Raw genomic sequence first — 19,281 nt, 5'->3', positions numbered from 1 at the left:
AGAGGGGCAGCAGGGTGATGAGGAGGATGTACAGAAGTGCCTGTGGGAAGTTCTCTTAGAGGTGAGCCCACATGCTTCTCAGATAGTCTGTCGGCCAGGACCAGCAGGTGCTTGCAGAAGAGATGTTTCCTAGTGACTGTGAGGAAGTGATGGGAGAGGGATGTGAGCCAGGGCCTGTGCTCCCAGGAGGTCGACAAACAGTGGTCAGGACTGCTTGCTTCAAGGGGCTGGCTAGTGGCAGGCCAGGGGACATTCAACCCTGACTCAGATTTCACATGCCTGACGGCAGCAGGGACACGGAGATGAAGGGGAGGGCGAAAGCCCGGCGCTGAGTCAGGTTGAGCAAGCGCTGCCTCCCTTGAGCCGCCGATCCCCACGGATTGTGAAATGGATGCTGGGGCCTGGAGGAGGGCCCCTTTCCCCAGCCCTTATCTTTGCTGCTTCCTCCTCCTCCAGGGCTGTGCCCGGGCAGCAGGAGCTTTTGTAAAATGAAGCTGAGAAGCTCCAGGGCTAATTAATTACTAGCTGCTGGTAATACTGACTGAGCCCCCAGGGACTCCAAGACTGGAGCACAGGAGAAAGTGCAGAGAGATACTGGAAAATTACTGTTTAATTTTTCAGCGTTATACTGGAAAATTACTGTTTAATTCTTCAGCATTACGTCTGACTATATGGCATCTGGTAGATGAGGGACAGGAAGAGGCTGATAATGAGCCAGCCACCGTGACAGCACGGCAGGGCTTCTGCTCCCCAGCAGCGGGGGCAGCCGGGGCCCTGGGGGGCTGGCGCTGGCCCTGGGGAGCATTCAGCGCCTGGCTGGCTGTGGGTACCGGCGCGCTGCCCGTGGGTACCGGCGCGCTGCCCGTGCCTGGCCCCGCAGCCATCAGTATTCCTGCTGAGTGTCGCAGCCCAGGAGCTCTATCCGCAAGGCAATGTGGTTGTGCCACTGGCGGGGGTGTATCCTCACGTAGCGGGCAAAGAGAGGGGGCTCCAGGGTATTCATCACTGTGCTGGTGTGGTCTTGGTTTGCCCTGAAAATCTGGAGCGGAGAGAGAAATCAGGGATGTGCTCTCCTCTGCTGGTATAGTGACCTCATGTCATTCAGGACATGACCAACCCAGACAAGCACCGCTTGGGAATGCTTTGGGGAAGAAAAAGCACAGCCCGGCTCGCTGCTCTTGCAAAAAATCCTGTGAGCATGTTGGCTGCCAAGGGCTGTGCTTGCTGCCCCAGGGGTGGCCATGAGCTGCCTCTGGCCATGGAGCAGCTCTGCATACCTTCTCCTTGCCGTCCTGCAGGACTGGGCTCCAGTGCACACCGTTCTGGCTGCTGGAGACGGCGAACTCTTTCACAAACATGTGGGTGAAGACAGCTTTGGCACCTTGGGTTATGATTGCAGTCACCTTCTTGGTTACTTCAAAGTCCACCTGTAACCACTCGTTGGGCCTGTTGCTCTAGGGAAGGACAGACTGCCTTCAACCCTTCAGCAGCAATGAGAAAGACACATTCATTGCAGCTAAAGCCAAGGTGGCCCTGCACATAGTCCTGGACTTCACCTGCCCCACCAGGTGTCTGGTTGGAGCTGCTGGGTGCTAACTCAGTGCAGGAATTCTCCTGTCTGCGTGCAGGCAGCTTGCACAGTGCACGTGGCTGTACACACTCCCCATGCAGCCCTGGCTAGGGGAGGCTGTAAGCACCCAGCCTGCGTGCTGGGATCCCACCTGCCATGCCCATGCCCCAGCTGCCTGCCTCAAGTTCTCCTTGCGTGGGCTACCTTTGGCCTCCATGCGTTGGTCCTCCCCTGCAGGTTCAGGCGGGCCTGGGAGGGTGACCAGCTGGAGAAGATGTTGGTGCTGTAGGAGGATGCAGAAATGCGCTGGTCAGGGATCATTCTGTTCTCCATTCCTAGGGGCAAGGAGCAGCCTGGAAGAGAGGAGTGATGCTTGTCAGAGGAGGGGAACAGACGGACCCATCGTGGAAATGCCTTCTGGCTGCTTGCTGCTCCGGCCATGCTCCATGCACTTTCCTTGATTACAGGTTCTCCTGTGCCTTGCTGCAGCATCATGATCCGTACAGTGCTCAGGGCCCCTGTTTGCAGTATGGCTCTGGCTGGGGAGTGCCAAACTGCGCCTGCCACTAGTCCCACCTTCTTTTCTCACTAGATTTTATCTAGGAGGAATGTGAAGAATTTGTGCGTCCATCAGGACATAAGGAGAACCTGTCAGCAGGGGAAGGACAAGAATACCTGGCAGGGAGACAGCCTGCACATGGCGTGACCGTGTGTGCATATGCACAGCTGCCTCAGAGCCGGCTGGCAGGCTTGTGGCATGGGGCAACAGCACAGCTGCTACAGCCTGTAGCTGCTGGAGGGTTCGCCCTGCTGGTGTGCAAAACTAAAGAAAGGATCCCAGAGCACAACTGCTCCGGGTCACACTGTGGGCTGGAGCAGTCTCACCTTGGAGAGGCAAAACCAGTGGAAAAGCCTATTGGCGTCTGTCTGTCCTTGTTCCCTGCTCCCCAAGACTGAGGCAGCAGCTCTGCAGCTATCAGCTTAGCTGCTGCTGGAGGTTTCTGGTGGTTCAGGAAAAAGTGGTGGTGAGAGCTGGCTCCATGCTCTCCCTCTGGTATTGCTATTGCTAAGACCATAACAAGATTTTCCAGCTTTGTTCCCCCAACATCTCAATGCCATCTCCAGCCTTCTCCTTTCCCCTCCACAACTGCCTGGGGTGTCCTGAAACATGTGGAGCTGATGCCCAGCACCCCACCGGATCAGGCCCTGGCTTTGGTGCTTGGTGTCTGGAGGTGGGACGTACTGTTCAGATCGCAGCCGATGAGCTCCATCCGCAGGGTGGTCCGGATGCTGTAGTGAGTGGGGTTAATGCGGATATACCGGGCTATGATCGGAGGGTTGAACTGATTTTCTTTCACTCCGGTTGCATCCACATTTGCAAAGAACAGCTGCAGGGAAAGGGAGAAAAAGGATTGTTGTACCAATGGAAAGAAAGCTAAATAGAACAAGTATTAGCGGGGAGAAGAACATTTCTGTCTGGCACTTCTGTATCTTATCACCAGCTTTGTAACAGAATGGCAGCTCAGGGAAATGATTTGAAATGTGATTCAGACCAAAGAAGTGTGAATGCGTCAAATCAGGGTGAACCACTGATGAATGGGAGGAGGAAAAACTTAAGGTCCACGCAAATGAACGTGTTTTTATATTTTCACCAAAACGAGAGGAGAAGTCAGGAAAAAAAAAGTAAGTCCTGGGACTTTTGAACCTGGGAAAAGTTTTGGCCACAGCTGGTGTACACTATGGAGGCTTTTCTGGCTATTTTTCTTCTCCCACTGGAGTGATCAGCTTATGCATATTCAGATTGTGTTTTTTTCTGATGAGTCAAGATACCACAAATTGTCTGCATCTGCACAATGTTTTTAGAAAGCCAGATTTGCCTTTGGGGTCAAAAAAGGTATTCAGGCAAAATCTTATGCCTAGCTGTAAGTAATGTGCAACGTAACGTTAAGCAGTGGATCTCACAGCCACCTGGGATCATGGAAAGAAATAGTTCAGTCAATTTAAAATTAGACAGATGGACACAGACAGCAAATCCCTTGCAGATCTGTGATCTGCGATTCAGTCATCTTGGCAGTGAATGCTCACTGTTCCTGCTCTGATAAATTATCCTAGGGTCTTGGCAGATCTCTGCCTTGTGTATGGAGCCCCCTAGTCCTCATCACCGCAGGAGACCCCATTCTAGGAAGACACCCTCCTCAAGACCTGTTCACTTTACCATCTGGGTGCTGGTGGCATTCCCCTTGTATTTCCTCCACCTTTGCCCATCGAGGCTGTAGAAGACAACAAACTGGGAGATGTAAAGGCTGGAGAACTTTTGTCGGGCCCCTTGGGTTTTTATACCATGAATAATCATGAGATGCAAAAGGTCCACCTGAGAACGAAAGTCAGGGATTCATTTTTGATGGAAAACCCAAGCCATGTTCAGGCAATGCACTGCAAACCTGTGGAAATCACTTCCTTGTGACATACCTGAGCATGGTTTACGAAACTAGTTAAAATAGTTCATAAGAGCACAACTCAGCTAACTGCTGGGAGAGGGCAGGGGAGAGCTGTTTGGAGAGATGAGCTGTTCTCACTTGGCCTTTGGGGAATTTTTGCACAATCCAATGCTGCAGCTGGACCACCGAGTGATTCCTCTGCTGCATGGAGGGTGGATCCGGGCATCAGGCCAGCAGCAGCCATGGCCAGACCAACTGCCACTAGGCTCTCAGGGCTCCCCTCCCAGAGGGGAAGCAGGGGAAATAGGATGTAGCTGGGGAGACAGTGGCCATCCTTGTGAATCCTTCTGTACAGTGCATCAGCCACAAGCATGCCCTTGGAATGCCCCCAGCGCTGCCTCCAGCCACAGGGCCCCTCTCACCTGGATCCAGGCATTGCTGCTGCGGTCAGTGCTCCAAGCGTTGATGGAGCCGGTGTTATCCAGCCTGGCCAGGTAAGGAGCCCACTGCCCTGTGAGGAGAGCACACAGAGATGAGGGTGCTGCTGGCTCCTGGTGCTGCCCAGCCTGAGGTGGTGAGAAGTCCACCCACAGGACTGGGGCCCAAGGACCACCCTGGGGTTCAGTAGCCACATACATGGTGGCAGAGAGATGGGCCGGACGATGGGCCAGACATGTGGGAAGGCACCTCCAGGTCCCAAGTGGGATGCTGGCATGGGCATGGATGGAGGAAGGACTTTGCCAGGGACCCGATGTAGCAGAGCCTTGGGCAAGCATGCACCTGAGTTGTGTTGGCTGAAGCTGCCCCAACCTCACCTGCCTTCTCTGCAGCAACAGCCCCTACTCACCGTACTGCCCCGATGCTGTGATCTGAGAGTCTGCAATGTGGCCCGAGGCCAGACCGAGGGCGTTTCGGCAGTCTGCAGCCAAACAGGGGAAAGGAGGGGGAAAACCAGGGAGAGCTGGTTAGCCAACAAAGCTCTTGAAGGAAAAGCCTAGGCTGGGTAGCAGCCTCCAGTCTCAAGCCTCCAGGAGCCCCCAGTCTTGTCTCACACCAAGTGGTGGGTTTCAGATGCCTCCACATCCATCCCTGAATTTTAGGGGTGCTGGAAGTTCTTGCTCCTGACCCTGATGTCAACAGCAGAGAGTTCCCAGTATCCGCCACAGCAGCCTTTTGACAAACTCCTGTCACTGCGCCCTTGGCCTCTTTACCCCCATGTCCTGATGTCCCAGCAGTGATGACAAGTGTCTCTTCCTTATACACGTCTTGCTCCTGGGCCATTTTGTTGCTAGGCAGCATCTTTTAAAAACAAGTATTATGTCGCTAAAGGAAAATCTGCCTGACACCCCTGTCTCTCTGTGTCGCTCTTCTGGTCTGCTGAGCTGTTTGTCTTTTATAATAACCATTATTATTATTAACTAGTCACATCCTGGCATCTCTGCCACGTGGCAATTTCTTCTGGGAAAATGCAAATTTGAAATCTTAAGCAGATTTTTAACTTATGGCTGACATTTAATACTGTCTTAAGAGGAAGAGGAGAGAGATTGTCACTGTGTGATACAATACTACTCTCCCCAACCACTTCCCCCAGAACATACTTACAGTGAGGTAGAAACCTGTTGTTCTGGGGTGAATGGTCAGATGTTTCCTGTGGATTTTCCGGTTGCTCTTGGGGCTGTTTCTATCAGAGCAACCTGTAGTCAGGCAGTGTTTCTTATTGCCTCCTACCCTCACTCCGTGCCTCAGTTTACCTCTTGTTGTGTGGTTAGGCAGCCGGGGACTGTACCTTCCCGACAGCGTGGGCAGGCACCAGTGTGTGCATGCAGCTGCTGGGGTAAGCACATTTTACAGAAGGTCCAGGGACCCTCCATTTGGAAAACGAGAGCTCTCGAAGCAAATATTCACAGGCAAATGAAGCTGGTCTCCCAGCCTTCACCCCAGCTGTGTCCCTGACTCTGTGCTCTCTGCTGGGTTGTGTAGGGTGGCAAGGGCCGAAGTTGTGACTTTCTTTCAGAGTGAAAACCCTGAAGACCCCACTTGGGTCACCCCAGGGAAAATAACTGAGAGATCTGGTGGAGGGAGCTCAAGAATGTGGTGGTCATGACCATGGCAGCAAGTGGGCCAGGGTGCAAAGAGAGTCACTCACTCTGGTTGTACACGAGGAAGAGAGCACTCATCCCAGCTTGCTGGTGCTCTCCCACTTTGCACTCTACTCGCCAGATCCCGGCATGCGAGGGTTGCATCTCTACCGTCCCAAAGACACCTGGCCAGGAATGGAGAGCAGAGCAGAGGAGAGTTACTGGCTGTAATGGGATGCCACAGTGCCAAGCGCTGTGCAAACACAGAGCCAGACTCTTCCAGATCCGTTCCCCTCCTTGCTATCCCCGTGCAGGCTTGGTACTTCCTAACAGGCATGGACATGAAGCCCCAGCAGCTGGAGCGTGCACGGTGCCCATACTGCTTCTCACCGGGATAAAGGTTGTAGACTCCCATGCGATACTCCTGGCTAGTCCTGACACTGAACAGATGCCCATGAAAGTGGACAGAGTGGATATCCTCAGTGCTGCCCATGTTCAGGAGGTGCCATCGGATCCGTTGCTGCTGAGCCATCACCAGCCCGGGCAGCGTGTCACTCACGTAGCCATTGATGGCTGAGAAAGGCAACAGTCAGGAGTGGCTCAAGGCTCCAGGGTTTTTCCATCCCAATGTAGATTGTGGGATGGAAAGGGCAAGGGCAAGGGTCCTCACCGTGGAAGGAGTGGTTTCTCTTAAAGTCAGGGTTGTCCTGCTGGATGCGGCAAGGAGGGCGGCAGTTCCTCTCCATGTTCTCTAGGAAGTACCAGCTTTTGGTCTCATCAAAGATAGTGAAGAGCAGGGAGAACTCCTGCACAGCCAGCTGCCGCCTGAAAACGAAGTTCAGCACCCCACGGCGGCAGATGATCAGTGGCCCAATAAGGCCCGAGTGCAGGTCCTTCTCCTGCCGGGGAGCCAGGAAAGAAGGGTTTGCCTCGGAGTGGGAGGCAGTGCTGATGCCCGCAGGTGGCACAGCAACGAGGAAAGCAGTAGCCCTGCCTGCATCCCTGGCCTGGCTCCCACTCATGCACAGGGCATGGCACGTGCAGGGTGGGAAGGACGTGCTAGGTTCACTGGGAGATCTCCCATTAGCTAAAAAAAAGCCGTACAGCAAGTGTTCGCACATGCTTCCAAGAGAAGTGGTGTCTGTCTGTCCAACAGTCCCTGCCCCACTAACATTGGAACCCACGGGCCAAATTCAGCCATGTTTGGCAGAGGGGTAGCGGGGCTGCAGAGTGCTAGTTTCCTGCAAGCCTCATAAGCTGGTACAGCAGGGGAAAGGGGGGGGGAAATCAATTAAGAGAAGGAAAGAGAAACAAAAGCACAAGCATGCACTCGTCACTGTATTAGACACCTGAGAATCTACACAGCCACAGGCTGCTTTCAGCCCAGCACCACAGCAAAAGCCTTCACCTCACAGCCAGGACCCAGGCATGCTGCCCATCCTGGGATGTCCCATGGAGCAGGCTCCCACTTACCAGGTCCACGTTGGAGAAGTAAGCCCAGGACTTGCAGTCGAACTCCTGCGTGGTGGGTGCCATCTGGGGCAGGACTTTCCAGGAGTACTTCCGCACCTTGCCGGGCTGCACCAGCTGTCCGCTCTGCGTGGCATCCTGCACCTCCTCGTAGGCTTGCAGTGTGGAGTGGAAGGAGAAGGGCCGTGAGGCTAGGTTCTTGAATGTAACCTGCACCAGAGGGAAGGCAAAGCAAAGGGAGTGTGGGAGGGGGCTAGATGTAGTGCTGAGAGCGTCCTGGACCCTCAGGTTGGATCCAGGCAGCTGGTGGGAAGGAAGAAGCCGTGTCCCCAGTGCTCAGACCTCCAGCTGGGCCCCATGCAGTGGACAACCCCTGCTGAACCACAAGCTGTGGCTGTGCATTGTGATCCCCAGTGGAAAGCCCGTCACGGTCATGTCAGCAGGATGAAGCCCTCTCCCTGCTCAATGGAAACAAGGTCAGCTACACTACTGTATCTGGAGCCCAAAGGTGCTGAATCCATCTTGGTGAAGATTTCAGTGAAAACTGGGCAACTTCTCCAGGCATACAAGTCCTGAGCCTGGTGAAAAGCCTTTCACCTCTTCCTTAGGTGGGTGCTGAAGGACCTTTGGTGGTGAGGGAAGTCAAAGCCTGCCCTCACATAGAGCACCCAAAGAAGCTGTACTGAACCCTGCTTACCTCATTACCCTTTTTACAATCCCTTCACCCAAAAAGCTCCCCATAGAGCCCAGGAGCCGCTCAGGCCGTGCTGTTACTGGGGTTGGGGTTGTCGCAGGTCCAGGGCTTTGCATCTGAACACACTGACATTCCCGCTGGCCCATAGCTTCAGACACTGAGGTTCCTCTGAATGGTGGCTCTGCCTCCCAACCTGGCACCACCCACGTGCCACACAGGGTGCCAATGGGGCAGCTCCTGCCCCTGAGCCCTGAAGGTGAACCCACGGTGACTGCAGAGCCTGCAGGCCCACCTCGGCGCTCCCTCTGGCTCAGCACAGCCAGCAATGGGGGTTTCAGGTTGTATAGGAAACGGGAACTTTCAATTCACCATGATGACATCTTCAACTTCTGCCCTGATGTATGGCCCGAGGATGCCCAAGTGCTCATCCAACTCTCCCCGCAGCAGCGGCTGCGTGAAGGAATCATCCATGTACTCTCGGAAAACCACCTTGCGGTACTGCCGGAAAGGCTTCCTTCTGCTGCTCCAAGGGTCCCTGCTGGGGTGAGGGCAGTTAAGCAAGTCAGGTGACACTGTCCCACAGGGAGGGCAGCCATGGCAGGGCTGCTGCAGGGCAAGCATGATGCAGAGCCTAGAGCATCCCTGACCCACTTGCAAGGAAGCTCAAGGTTGCTGGAGTTACAAAACTCCCCAGGTGGAGGGGAAGTGCTGGGCGCATCCTTCCCCTGGGCTGCTTGGCTGGGTCATACAGTCACAGACCTGTGATCCTGCCTGCCAGGACATGCCAACTCATGCATCAAGCCATGCCACACAGTGCAGGAGGAATACACGAGGGACAGTAACACTTACGTGGCTTTAAGGAAGTGCTGGGGTCTCTGGTTCCCGTATTCCCACATCACCTCCACTGCTGCAATGAAGTATTGCCGTACCTCCCCCTGGAAGGAGCGCGGGTCATGCTCCTCATCCTCATAGATGTCAAAATCCTCTATGGTCTGCTCTGTGTCACTGTACTCGTCGTAGTCCAGCTTGTCTGGCTTCAGCCTCGAGGAGCCAGAATGGGTCCCATTGTTCCCATCCAGTCTCTCCCTATGTCCTGGGCCGTGATTCCTCTTCCCAGCTGTGCTGTTACCTTCCCCATCCTCCTTGGGGTCTCTTAGGTCCTGGCCCTCTCTTTTTCTGGTTTCTCTGAAGACATCTTCCCCACTGAGCACCTGCCATCCATCTGGACTGGCTTGCACATATCTGGCTGGGTTTTTGTTAGTGCTGTTGTGAGCGGCACTGCTTGGAGACAGGGAATAGTTCTCTTTGGAGTCTGGTTTCATAGGGATTTCTTCTGGGGTTTTCCCAGATGCGCTCTCAGGCACAGAGTCTTCCGTGGCATTGGCCTTCAGCTGCTGAGGCCCGGGACTGAGCTGACCCAGATGCTCCACAGAATTTGTCTCTTCCTCCATCCGGCTTCTCCCCTCGGCTTGCTTGCTCCCAGGAGTGCCCCCAACAGCACCTCTGCCTGGCTGCAGATCAGCCAAAGCTGGGCTCCACAAGCCCCCGGCACGTCCCACTGCCCCCAGGGAGACCGGATCCCAGTTTGAGGGCAGGTCTGCAGCTGCAGCTTGTGTCTCTGAGCTACTCGCTGCCATTGCTGCCTCACTCCCCGCTGCTTTCTGTGTGGGGAAAGAGCGTCCACTGCGCTGGGGCTCCTCGCTGCTGCTGCGTCCACCCCCAGCTGTGCTTGGCCTCCCCACAGGATGCGTCTCATCAGCACTATCTCCAAGCACAGCCTGCGGAACATCCCTGCCCAGGTGTAGTCTTCCCTCAATCATGTCTGATTTTTCTTCCAGGTTTTGCTGGGCCACCAGCACCTCAGGCACAGTGTTGCCTGATGTCAGGGACCTCTTTCTGAAGCGGCTGCTGCAAAAAGGGGAATGAGGTCCACACACCTTTGGTGCTTTCTTATTCACTGCTGTCTCAGGAGTCTGACTGACCAGATCCTGCTCTGCTCTGTTAACCTCGGAGAGGGGCTCCCTGCTGCCAGGCCAACTGGTGTTGGGAAGACCCAGACCATGCGCCAAGCCTCTGCTCTCCAGTGACCTGGCTTGTTGAGGCCTCTGGTCAGGGCCACTCATGCCTGGGGCTGGAGCTCTGTGTCTCAGAAACTGCTCAGGGCTGTTCAGGAGAGCATTTGGGAACTGCATTGTGTCATTGGCCATGACGTTCGGTTCAGGAAAGGCAAGACTGTTCATGTCTGGCAATTCCTTAGTGACTGTAGCATCCTGAAACATGGCGCCCAAGATTAATTCATCCCTCTCTTCCATCGTTATATAGCTGGAAGGCTCCAGGTCATTGGTGTGTGCAAAGGTGGTTTCTAGAAGGCTTGTGCCTCTGGCAAGTTCATCAGCTTCTTGTTCTGTGCCACTTTTTGCAGGCAAGGAGTTACTCTCATCTGTGAGGATTTGTTCTTGTACAGGTTTGCTGGGTCCCAGATCTGAGGAAGAAACATTTTTCCCTTCAGAAGATTCATAAAAGCCTCGCAAAATAATTTCATGAGGTCTTTTTTCCAGCCTAGCATCTATCTCATTTGATGAATAATTGTTTTCTCTGGTTTGATTGTGAACCACGGCATGAGAAGTCCTGTTGTCTTCTGTCTCATTCAAAGATGCAAAAGGATTGTCCAGTGTAGAGGAAAAGTTATGATCAGTACTTAAAGCCGGTGCTGTATGGATTATATCCTTTGACTCATATGGATTTAAGGATATTTTATCATCCCCTCTTAGCCACTTGTCCTTAGCACTCTCTGAAGACATGTCTTGGAGTCCCACATTGGGTTCCAGGTCATTCTGGTGAATTAAGTTCCTGTTCCCTTGAAGAGGATCTTTGCTAGCAGCATAAGCAATTGAGTCCCACAAGCTTGTTGCATGAGTAGTTGTCTTTTGAGGCTGTGCTTCCAGGATCTCCAATGTACCACCAGACTGGACCATTGTCCTTTTTACTGGCTTCTGCACCTCTGAGATTCTTGTCATCTTCCCTGCCAGAGCATCTTCTGGAGCTGGCGTGCCTTGCTGCAGCCATTGCTGACCTTCTTCTGGGCTCACAGTACCATGGACCCTACCACCTACACTTGCCAAGTGTTCTCCAGGTGGGCGAGCTCCAAACCCTTCATCCTGGGTGATGATATTTGACAATTCTTCTTCATCTTTCAGGAAGGATTCATAGGACACTGAATCATAGTTTGTCTCTGGCAGAGAAGACATGGAAATATCAGGTGGATATGGGATTGTTTCTAGAAGTGTTGAGGTGCCATTAGAAGAGGGGTCAGAAATCCTGCCACCACTCACGCGGGCCCCATAGCTGGGTTCTGGCAAGCACGATCTTGGTTTCTCTGTATCATTTCTGGAAGAGGTGATGTTGAGCTGCTCATTCACACATGGCTTGTGCCATCTCTTTCTTTTAGAGAAGCTCCTGGGTTGGAATTCAAAGGCACCCTCCACCTCCTCAAAATCCTCATAATCTTCCCCATCAGGATATTGCTCATACTGGCACTGCAAGACCGTGAACTTGGCACGCATCCCTCGGTCTCTGAAATCAGGATTCAGGCACCCCAGCATCCAGACACCTGTCTCAAGAGAGGACAAGAGGACACCATCAGCCCACCACAGCAGGAAATCAGAAGAGCTGCCACCCCCATGCTGCTCCCTTGCTAGTGCAACCTGTATTTTCCAGGCAGCCTCTGGTTCATGGTAGTGATTTCATGTTTTCATAACCCCTAGAGAATCTTACAGCTGGACTCACAAGACATCAGGCTTGCTGGCAACGTCAGAGCCAGTCCTGACAAGCACCACCAGCAGGGCCAGCGTTTCCTGCCAGAGCCTGGCGAGCTATACACACCCGCGAGGCCCCAACAACAGCTTGGTAAGAACAGTTTATGCACTGATAACCTCCAGGATTATTGCCAGCAGCAGGAGTAATCACCATAAACCGCCCCCACAGACATGCTGGTGCTGTCGAATACACCTCTCTCCCAGACACAGTCATCACGTCTCTCCCACTCAAGGAGGAAGAAATGGAAAGGCTGCTTCTTGCTCACATCCTCAGCCAACACATTTGCTCCCCGCAGTGAGTGCCTCTTCTACAGGCGCCAAGTGAGTGAGGAGGTGTGTAATAACCAGGCTCTGACACTGGAGAGAGCCGTCATCTGCTGCTGGCTGAGCTGCTCGCCTGCTTCAGATCAGCAGGCAAAAATCAGAGCTCAAAGGGATGCAATGTTTGGCTGGGTTTTAGAAAGCTTCCTGGGGTATCTACAAACCCTGTCAGCTTGGCTTGGGCTCCAGCACTCATGGCCATCATATCAGACTTTGCAATTAGATGGTAAATTATGTGTTTCCTCTGTGAGTGAGGAAATGGTTAACAGCACCACTTTTGCAGATGCTAAGGAAAAAATGCCGAGTGGGGGGAAATAAAACCAAACTCTGAAGTAAATCATTCCTAGTTCTCTATGGCTGTGATTTCTGTCCTTGCAAAGTGTGGAGATAAATGGGATGCCATGACTAGTGGCTAAACCCACAGCAGGGACAGCACTGCCACTCCTCTTGACCTCCGAGCTTGGAGCCAAGGGTGCAGATGCGAGGCCCATGGGGCTCACGTTACTGCAGCCAGCTTACTGGCTTGGCAGCATGTGTGACCTTAACTCATCCTATTAAGGAAGTAAAATACAGTAGTTTAATTCCTTTAAGTTCCAGCAGGTTGTGCATCCTTTTGCCCTCAGGGCTGCCAAAATGCAATTGGGTACCAGAGCCATGGCTGGAGGTGCTCACTTATCTCTGCTGTGATGCCAAGTCCGTGGTTTATAGAACAGCCCATGTTACCAACCTGGCTTTTCCAAGCTCATGAAGACCGTTTCTCCAGAAAACGGGAAAAGGGTAAGCACATCCTCAAAGACCATGTTGTGTTTGAATGTGTTTCCAGAGAAGAAGATGGAAAGGAAATCTGTTTGGGCCCCAACACTCAGGACATACCAATACACGACCTCATGCAGGCAGAGATTTGTTTGGAGGTTGTCAAATACAAAGCCGTTAATAGCTGGAAGAGAGCAGGAGTGAAACATTTCATCAGGACTTGATTCCCCCACGGCTGCCAAGCTGCTGCGTGTTCCCTGCTTGTTCCCTGGGGCAGGGATGAACCTGTGTGTGCTGGGGCTTTGCAGGGAGCCCCTGCCTGAGCACTCACTGTGCATCACGTTGGAGGCGTAAAACTGGGGGTCCTGGGTATCCACATGGGCTGCGTCAGTGCAGAACCGCCTGATGTTCTCCTCCAGGTACCAGCTGCGGTTCTCATCGAAGACCGAAAACAGCACCAACCTCATATTGTCTGACATTATCTGGAAGGCGGAGAGGGAAGCGGTTATTCCTGGTCTGACCAGGGCACCTCTGGGGCCCAGTGCAGCTGCCAGATTTTAGCCTGGGAAGCAGTTTACTGCTATTTCACAGGAATTAGTGTCCAAGTTTGGAGAGAAGGGAGCATGCAAGAGAAGATGGAGAAGGCAGGGACATTGGGACTGGCAGTAGGGTTGAAGAGAACAGGACAGACAAATTTGGTTTTTCCCAAACATTTCACCCACTGCAGTTACTCCAGCCTTTCAGCCTGGCAGTTGGGGTAACAAAAGAAGGACCCACCTGATTTCCCCTCTGATCCATGGACTTCTTAAAGCAGATCAGGAGGGGCCCAATCAGGCCTGAGGCCATGTCTCGGACTGGGTCGATGGAGCTGTAGTAGAAACGGGTGAGGCAGCGAGGATCCGCCTGCGTTGGCCCATCCTCAGTGGTGACCCTCCAGCTGTAGGTGAACGACTGGCCAGGAGGGACAGGAATGTCCTTCACATCCTTATCTGGCAAGGAATTTTTAACTGTTTTTTAAATGAGCTCAGAAAGGAGGTTTCCCAACTATGCAAATTGCATAGAAAACTACCCAAAGCCATGCCCACCCCAGGATGGCACCCTGGCTGCTATCATGCACTTGCACGGCAAGTTGATCTGGACAAAAGGAGCCTCTGGGACAAGGTGTGGATAGAGAGGCATGTGCCTAATTCTGAAAGCCCTTAAAACTCCTGCAAACTGGAAGATCTGCCAGGTCTCAGCTGTGCCTGGGCTCTGGGCTGCTTAGAGGAGATGGCAGATGAAGGTGCAGAGCTGGCCAGGGCTGAAATGAGTGAGAAACAAAGCATCAGATCAATTTTTCAAGTAAATGTGGCTAGACGGTGAGAAAAACAGTGAGGAGATCTGGGAGGAGCTGAAGGAAAATCCAAATGCAAATTAATCCTCTGAGAATTCAGCAGGATTTTGCACTGATATAACCTTAGAAAAAGACCCTTCTCTGCTCCAAGTGCCCAGCTGAGCTGCTGTAAGAGCAGGGTTTGCAAAGCTCATGTGTCAGTCAAAGTAGGAACAACTCTTTTTATTTATAATCCCCTAAAAAGCATCATCCCTGTGGCTCCAGGACCACAACTCACCCACTTTCACAGAGCTGGATCGCTGGCAAAGCCAGTGAGCCGTGTCTGGCTAGGGGATGTTGACAGAGGGCAGGGCAGGGCTCCCAGCGCCCTTGTGTGGCTTGGCACCTTCGGCCCGGCCAGCTGATGGGCCACTTTGCCCTTTTGACTCTCCCGAAGGAAAACCTTGACTTAGATAGTAACAAGCCACAAAGCTGACCCAGTTCACTGAACTCCTTAGCGGCTGCTGTCCTGGTTCTGCTACCTCTGCTGCAGCAGAGGAGCCTTTCTCCAGCCTCTGCAATTGCTCCCATCATGGTGATGCACCCAAAAGGACAGAGAGGAGGAAGGAAGAGGGATGGGGCACAATTTTGCCCTGGTGGGATGGCCTTGCACGAGCTGTGATCTTGGGAGCATGCTGCCAGGGGATGAAAGCAGTTCTGGGAAAGGACCTTGGTAACTTGACAACCTCAGAGCAAAACCCACAAATCTGCAAGAGGGAGAGTCAGAATCATAATGAACGCTGCACATTGCAGCGGGGCAAGGGAGTGAGGACTGTAAGCAAATTAGCAAACACAGCCAGGATCACCAGGGTGGTTCCTGCCGCATCAGAACGTGGGGGCCTCCCAGATGGACCAAACAACATGGTCCCAGCTCCCTGGTTGACAATGCCCCTTCTTCCATCCATCACCCAAGCCTTCCTTACATGGCACCAAGGGGGGGCATGAACCAAGCACTGTCATCATCTCCAGGACTGCAGGGCTCAGGTACTTGGATGGATGTGTTGGACAACCAGTCTTAGCATAGGCAGCAAGAAGCTTTCCTGGCCAAGAAGAATGGCAGTGACCAAGTGATGTCCCAAATTCTCATGGTTTGCCTTACCTTGAGAGGGCTTCATGGCGTGGTATGGCCTTACACTGGTGAGACCGTGAGGGTAGATGTTGTATGGTCGGCTTGCCAGGTTCCTGAACACGATCTGAAATGAGGACAGCCAGCACAAACGTTTAATGCTTTCTGAACATTGTGAGCCCTCAAGGCTGCCCTCAGTGTCCTCACAGGGAGGGAAACACTGGGCAGTGTTGCTCTGGGACTGGCTAACTGCCAGTGTCCAACAGGGAGGAACCTGGACATGTCTGGGACCGCAAAGTAGGAGTCAGAACAGGAGAAATGACTGTTTATTTCTCTACCAGTCTACACTACCCATCTTTCCAGGAGGTGCCTATTTTAGAGAGGTCAGGAAAATAACAGATTTATTAAAAGGAAAATTGCTGTCTTCAGTCTCACTTTGCATATGAGACACAAGAGGTCTGTCAATCCAGGGGGCCTCAGAGGATCTAGACACTAAGTATGCACAGCAGTCAAAGCTTCACAGTGCTCCCCACTTCACTGCATGAAGCCCTTCATCTATTTCTCTAAATAGCTCTGTTGGGGCTTTGCCACAGGCGTCACCTTCCATTCCATGCCCACAACTGCACAGGCAACCCCAGGCAGGGAGCAGAAATGTGAAACTCCTGGAAACCATCTCATTCCTCCTAGCAGCAAAAAAGTCATGTGGTCAGTAGAGGTGCCTGGGGAGACACAAGCGACAGTCCCCAATACTGTATGGTAAGAGCACACAGATGGAGAAGAGTGGAGGATGAGAGGACACTCCTGCCTCAGAGGAAGGTGCTGGATGCCACGTGTCATGGAGTAATTTGCACAATTCCTAAGACGCCTGCAATGAAGTCAGATCAAGGGGACTGGGCCATACCCTGCACAAGGATCTCACCAAGAGCATTTAGCTTTAGCTTTCAGTAATGTCTGCCTTTCTGATGAACTTTGGACATCACCAAATGTGACAGAGCATCTCAAGGACTTATGCCAGACCTTAGCCACAAACCAAGAACTACTAATAACTCTTGAATAAAATATAGATATAGAGAGGAATAGCATCCAGCTTTAAAGTTTTCCCTTCCAGTCCCTATTTGTGGAAAGCAATCTCTCTCTTACCTTAAACTGATCTCCAACCTCCCCCTTAATGACAGGCCCCAGAATTCCCTTGTCCGGTTGATCTGACACCTTGCGCTTCTTGAAGGTTGCATCCTCGTACTCCACAAACATCACTTTCTTATACTTTGAACCGATCTGCCGGGGGCCAGCCTCCAGGAACAGGCTCCTGACGTTTCTGCAGGCAAGGCAGAGAAAGAGCGAATGGCCACGTGTGGGACACTGTCAGAACCAGAACAAGACTTTCCATCGTCCAAGCACCTATACATCTGTCTGGGGACTACCAGTGCACAGTGGGGACGCTCATTCCTGTAATCACAATACACATCCTGGGGAATAACTCCAGTTATTCAAGTGATTCAGTGCTTCTTTAATTGGAGAAAGCTCCCACCAGGTTACGCAGCAGCAGCTTGGGCTGACACTGCCCTGTCCTGGAGGGAAGCGGTGACTGTGAGAGCTGAGGGCATGGCAGGTTGTCCTGTGTCAGGGAGCACCCCCAGTAAGTGGGCATAAGGCAACGAAGCAGCTGCTTTTTCTTGATTATCCCAGCTCCTTCTCAGGAGCAAGGCCAGCCCTAAGCTGGAGAGGTCATCTCCCCTGGCTTACCCTGCAGGGGGCTGCAGGTGGGCATTTCTACCACCTTCCTCCCTTCACTAAGGAAGAAATTCTTCACTATAAGGATGGTGAGGCACTGGAACAGGCTGCCCATTCCTGGAAGTGTTCAAGGCCAGGTTGGATGGGCTTTGAGCAGCCTGATCTAGTGGAAGGTGTCCCTGCCCATGGCAGGGGAGTGGGAACTAAATGATCTTTCCATTCCCTTCCAACCCAACCCATTCTATGATTCTATGCCTTGCTCCAGCAGCTGCTGTCTGGGATCCCCATCTAGGGCAGAACCTGGTGACCCCACCACCAAGCTGGCCCCAGCCCACACAGCCTGTGTCAGCAGAGTGACATTAAGACATCTGTCATCACCACGCACTGCTGACTAAGGTACTTCTGCTGAGATACTGCACTTGCATCACCTCTCCTTCCAAGAAGTGGGGCAACAGCAGGGGCTAATTGCCGCTGCCATCTAGATCATGTCCTTCCAGACAGGGCAAGGACACCCACACTCTGGGGCTGTGGGCACATGTCCTGGCTACGCAGGGCCTCCTGGCTGGAGGGTGAGAAGGGTTACCAGGCATTTCTGCCTGCTCGGAAGGGGCTGACCCTGGAGACCTGGGCCTCAGAGAGACAAACGCCATGGAGACAAACGCCTCTGCGGGGCATTTGGTAAAATGAAGCGAAGCCAGGTCCTGCCTTCCCACGGCCTCCCCAAGACCGTCCTTGCCCTGCATCCATACGGTTAGCATTAACAAGGAAAAATAAACCTGTCCAGGTTGGGCAGAAGGAAAATAAATTTCTGGGTAAAAGGGGAAGAGCCGGCAGGGCTGCCTCAAGGAGCAGCCTCACGAGCACACATGCGCACTGTCACCTGTCCAGAGACACTGGCTTCACCGGGGCGTAGTCCCAGTCCATTTCCTCAGCCGCAATGTAGTGAGTCCAGGTCACAGGTCTCTCTTTGGCAAAAGAGCGCACTTGGATCACATGATAAGCTTCCTCATCTTCATCTTCTTCAGGGTAATCCACGTCCTCTGGCTCATCTGACAGTTTCCCCATCTTCACCAGGCGCTCCTCCAGACACTCCTCCACCTTCACAATAGCCTCCATGCCAGCTGGGTTCAGACAAGCCGGACAGAAAGGGTCACACTGACATGCCAGCACAGACATGCACTCCCCCATGCTTGGGAGATGTCCTCTCCACTACTGTCCCCACCAAATGTACCAGCATATGGGTCAACCTATGCTATCCCGGCCACAGGCCAGGTTGCACATGGATGTAACACTAGGGAGCAGGAGGGGCCTTGGAGCTGCAGCACTGCATAGAACCCTAAGCCCAGGCCATCCCCTGAACTTCTTTTCCCCTGAGCTCTTGCAAAATAAGGTTACCTTGCTGATGGGATGGTATCTGGCAGAACATCCGAAACCAGCCAGCTGTTGCTGGCATGGTCTGGGCTGTGAGATACGTGGCAGAGGAGATTTCTAGGCTGCTGAGACGGTGGCTTCTCACCAGGAATGTGTGGGCTTCCAAGAAGATGGAGTGGACTTCTGGCCCAGTGCCCATCCCGATCACGTGCCAGTGGACTTGCTTCTTGAGGCACAGTGTGAGACCTGCCGGGAGAGAAAGAAAGCACCCAGGAGTCACCACTGTGTCCATCCCTTGTCCCCACTCTTGGTGTCACGGACTCAGTCTGCCACATGCTGAGTAGAGTGCCCCTGCCCTGCAAGGTGGTGGCTTCAAGCTGGAGAAGTCACATGTGGATGTGGACTGTCTGAGCAAAACAGGGGCGCAGACTGCATCACCCTCCTGATGTAAGACTAGTGTTACAGAGTGGGGGACTTTGGCGGGGACTCTGGGAGGCGTGCTGGTGGGAGCTCACAGCAGGATGCAGTGGCAAAAGAGGTAGATGTGATCCTTGACTCTGCGAATAGGGGAACTGGGCACTGGAAAAGGCGATCATTTGTCT

At 53.1% G+C, this 19,281-nt stretch overlaps 1 protein-coding gene across 2 annotated transcripts in view; it reads right to left on the bottom strand.

Annotated features, from left to right (window-relative positions):
* Positions 1–592: 592 nt before the first annotated feature.
* F8 (coagulation factor VIII) overlaps positions 593–19,281 on the bottom strand; it is a 33,152-nt gene continuing 14,463 nt past the window's right edge. The window contains exons 7-26 of one of the 2 annotated variants that reach the window (XM_080365466.1): positions 18,704–18,925; positions 18,189–18,429; positions 16,718–16,892; positions 15,611–15,704; positions 13,917–14,128; positions 13,471–13,621; positions 13,114–13,323; positions 9,100–11,860; positions 8,620–8,788; positions 7,560–7,766; positions 6,757–6,985; positions 6,477–6,659; positions 6,155–6,271; positions 4,856–4,927; positions 4,431–4,519; positions 3,786–3,941; positions 2,814–2,958; positions 1,775–1,923; positions 1,278–1,454; positions 593–1,039 (exon numbers count right to left, since the gene is read on the bottom strand). In XM_080365466.1, coding sequence (XP_080221592.1) covers positions 884–1,039; positions 1,278–1,454; positions 1,775–1,923; positions 2,814–2,958; positions 3,786–3,941; positions 4,431–4,519; positions 4,856–4,927; positions 6,155–6,271; positions 6,477–6,659; positions 6,757–6,985; positions 7,560–7,766; positions 8,620–8,788; positions 9,100–11,860; positions 13,114–13,323; positions 13,471–13,621; positions 13,917–14,128; positions 15,611–15,704; positions 16,718–16,892; positions 18,189–18,429; positions 18,704–18,925 — 5,915 coding nt within the window. In that variant the 3' untranslated portion in view covers positions 593–883. The remainder of the gene's footprint in view (positions 1,040–1,277; positions 1,455–1,774; positions 1,924–2,813; positions 2,959–3,785; positions 3,942–4,430; positions 4,520–4,855; positions 4,928–6,154; positions 6,272–6,476; positions 6,660–6,756; positions 6,986–7,559; positions 7,767–8,619; positions 8,789–9,099; positions 11,861–13,113; positions 13,324–13,470; positions 13,622–13,916; positions 14,129–15,610; positions 15,705–16,717; positions 16,893–18,188; positions 18,430–18,703; positions 18,926–19,281) is intronic. The other variant, XM_080365467.1, reaches the window with a different exon arrangement.

The sequence above is a fragment of the Falco punctatus genome (assembly GCF_963210335.1).
Source record: "Falco punctatus genome assembly, chromosome: 15".
Lineage (NCBI taxonomy): Eukaryota > Metazoa > Chordata > Aves > Falconiformes > Falconidae > Falco > Falco punctatus.
This window is presented reverse-complemented; position numbering and strand designations above follow the sequence as displayed.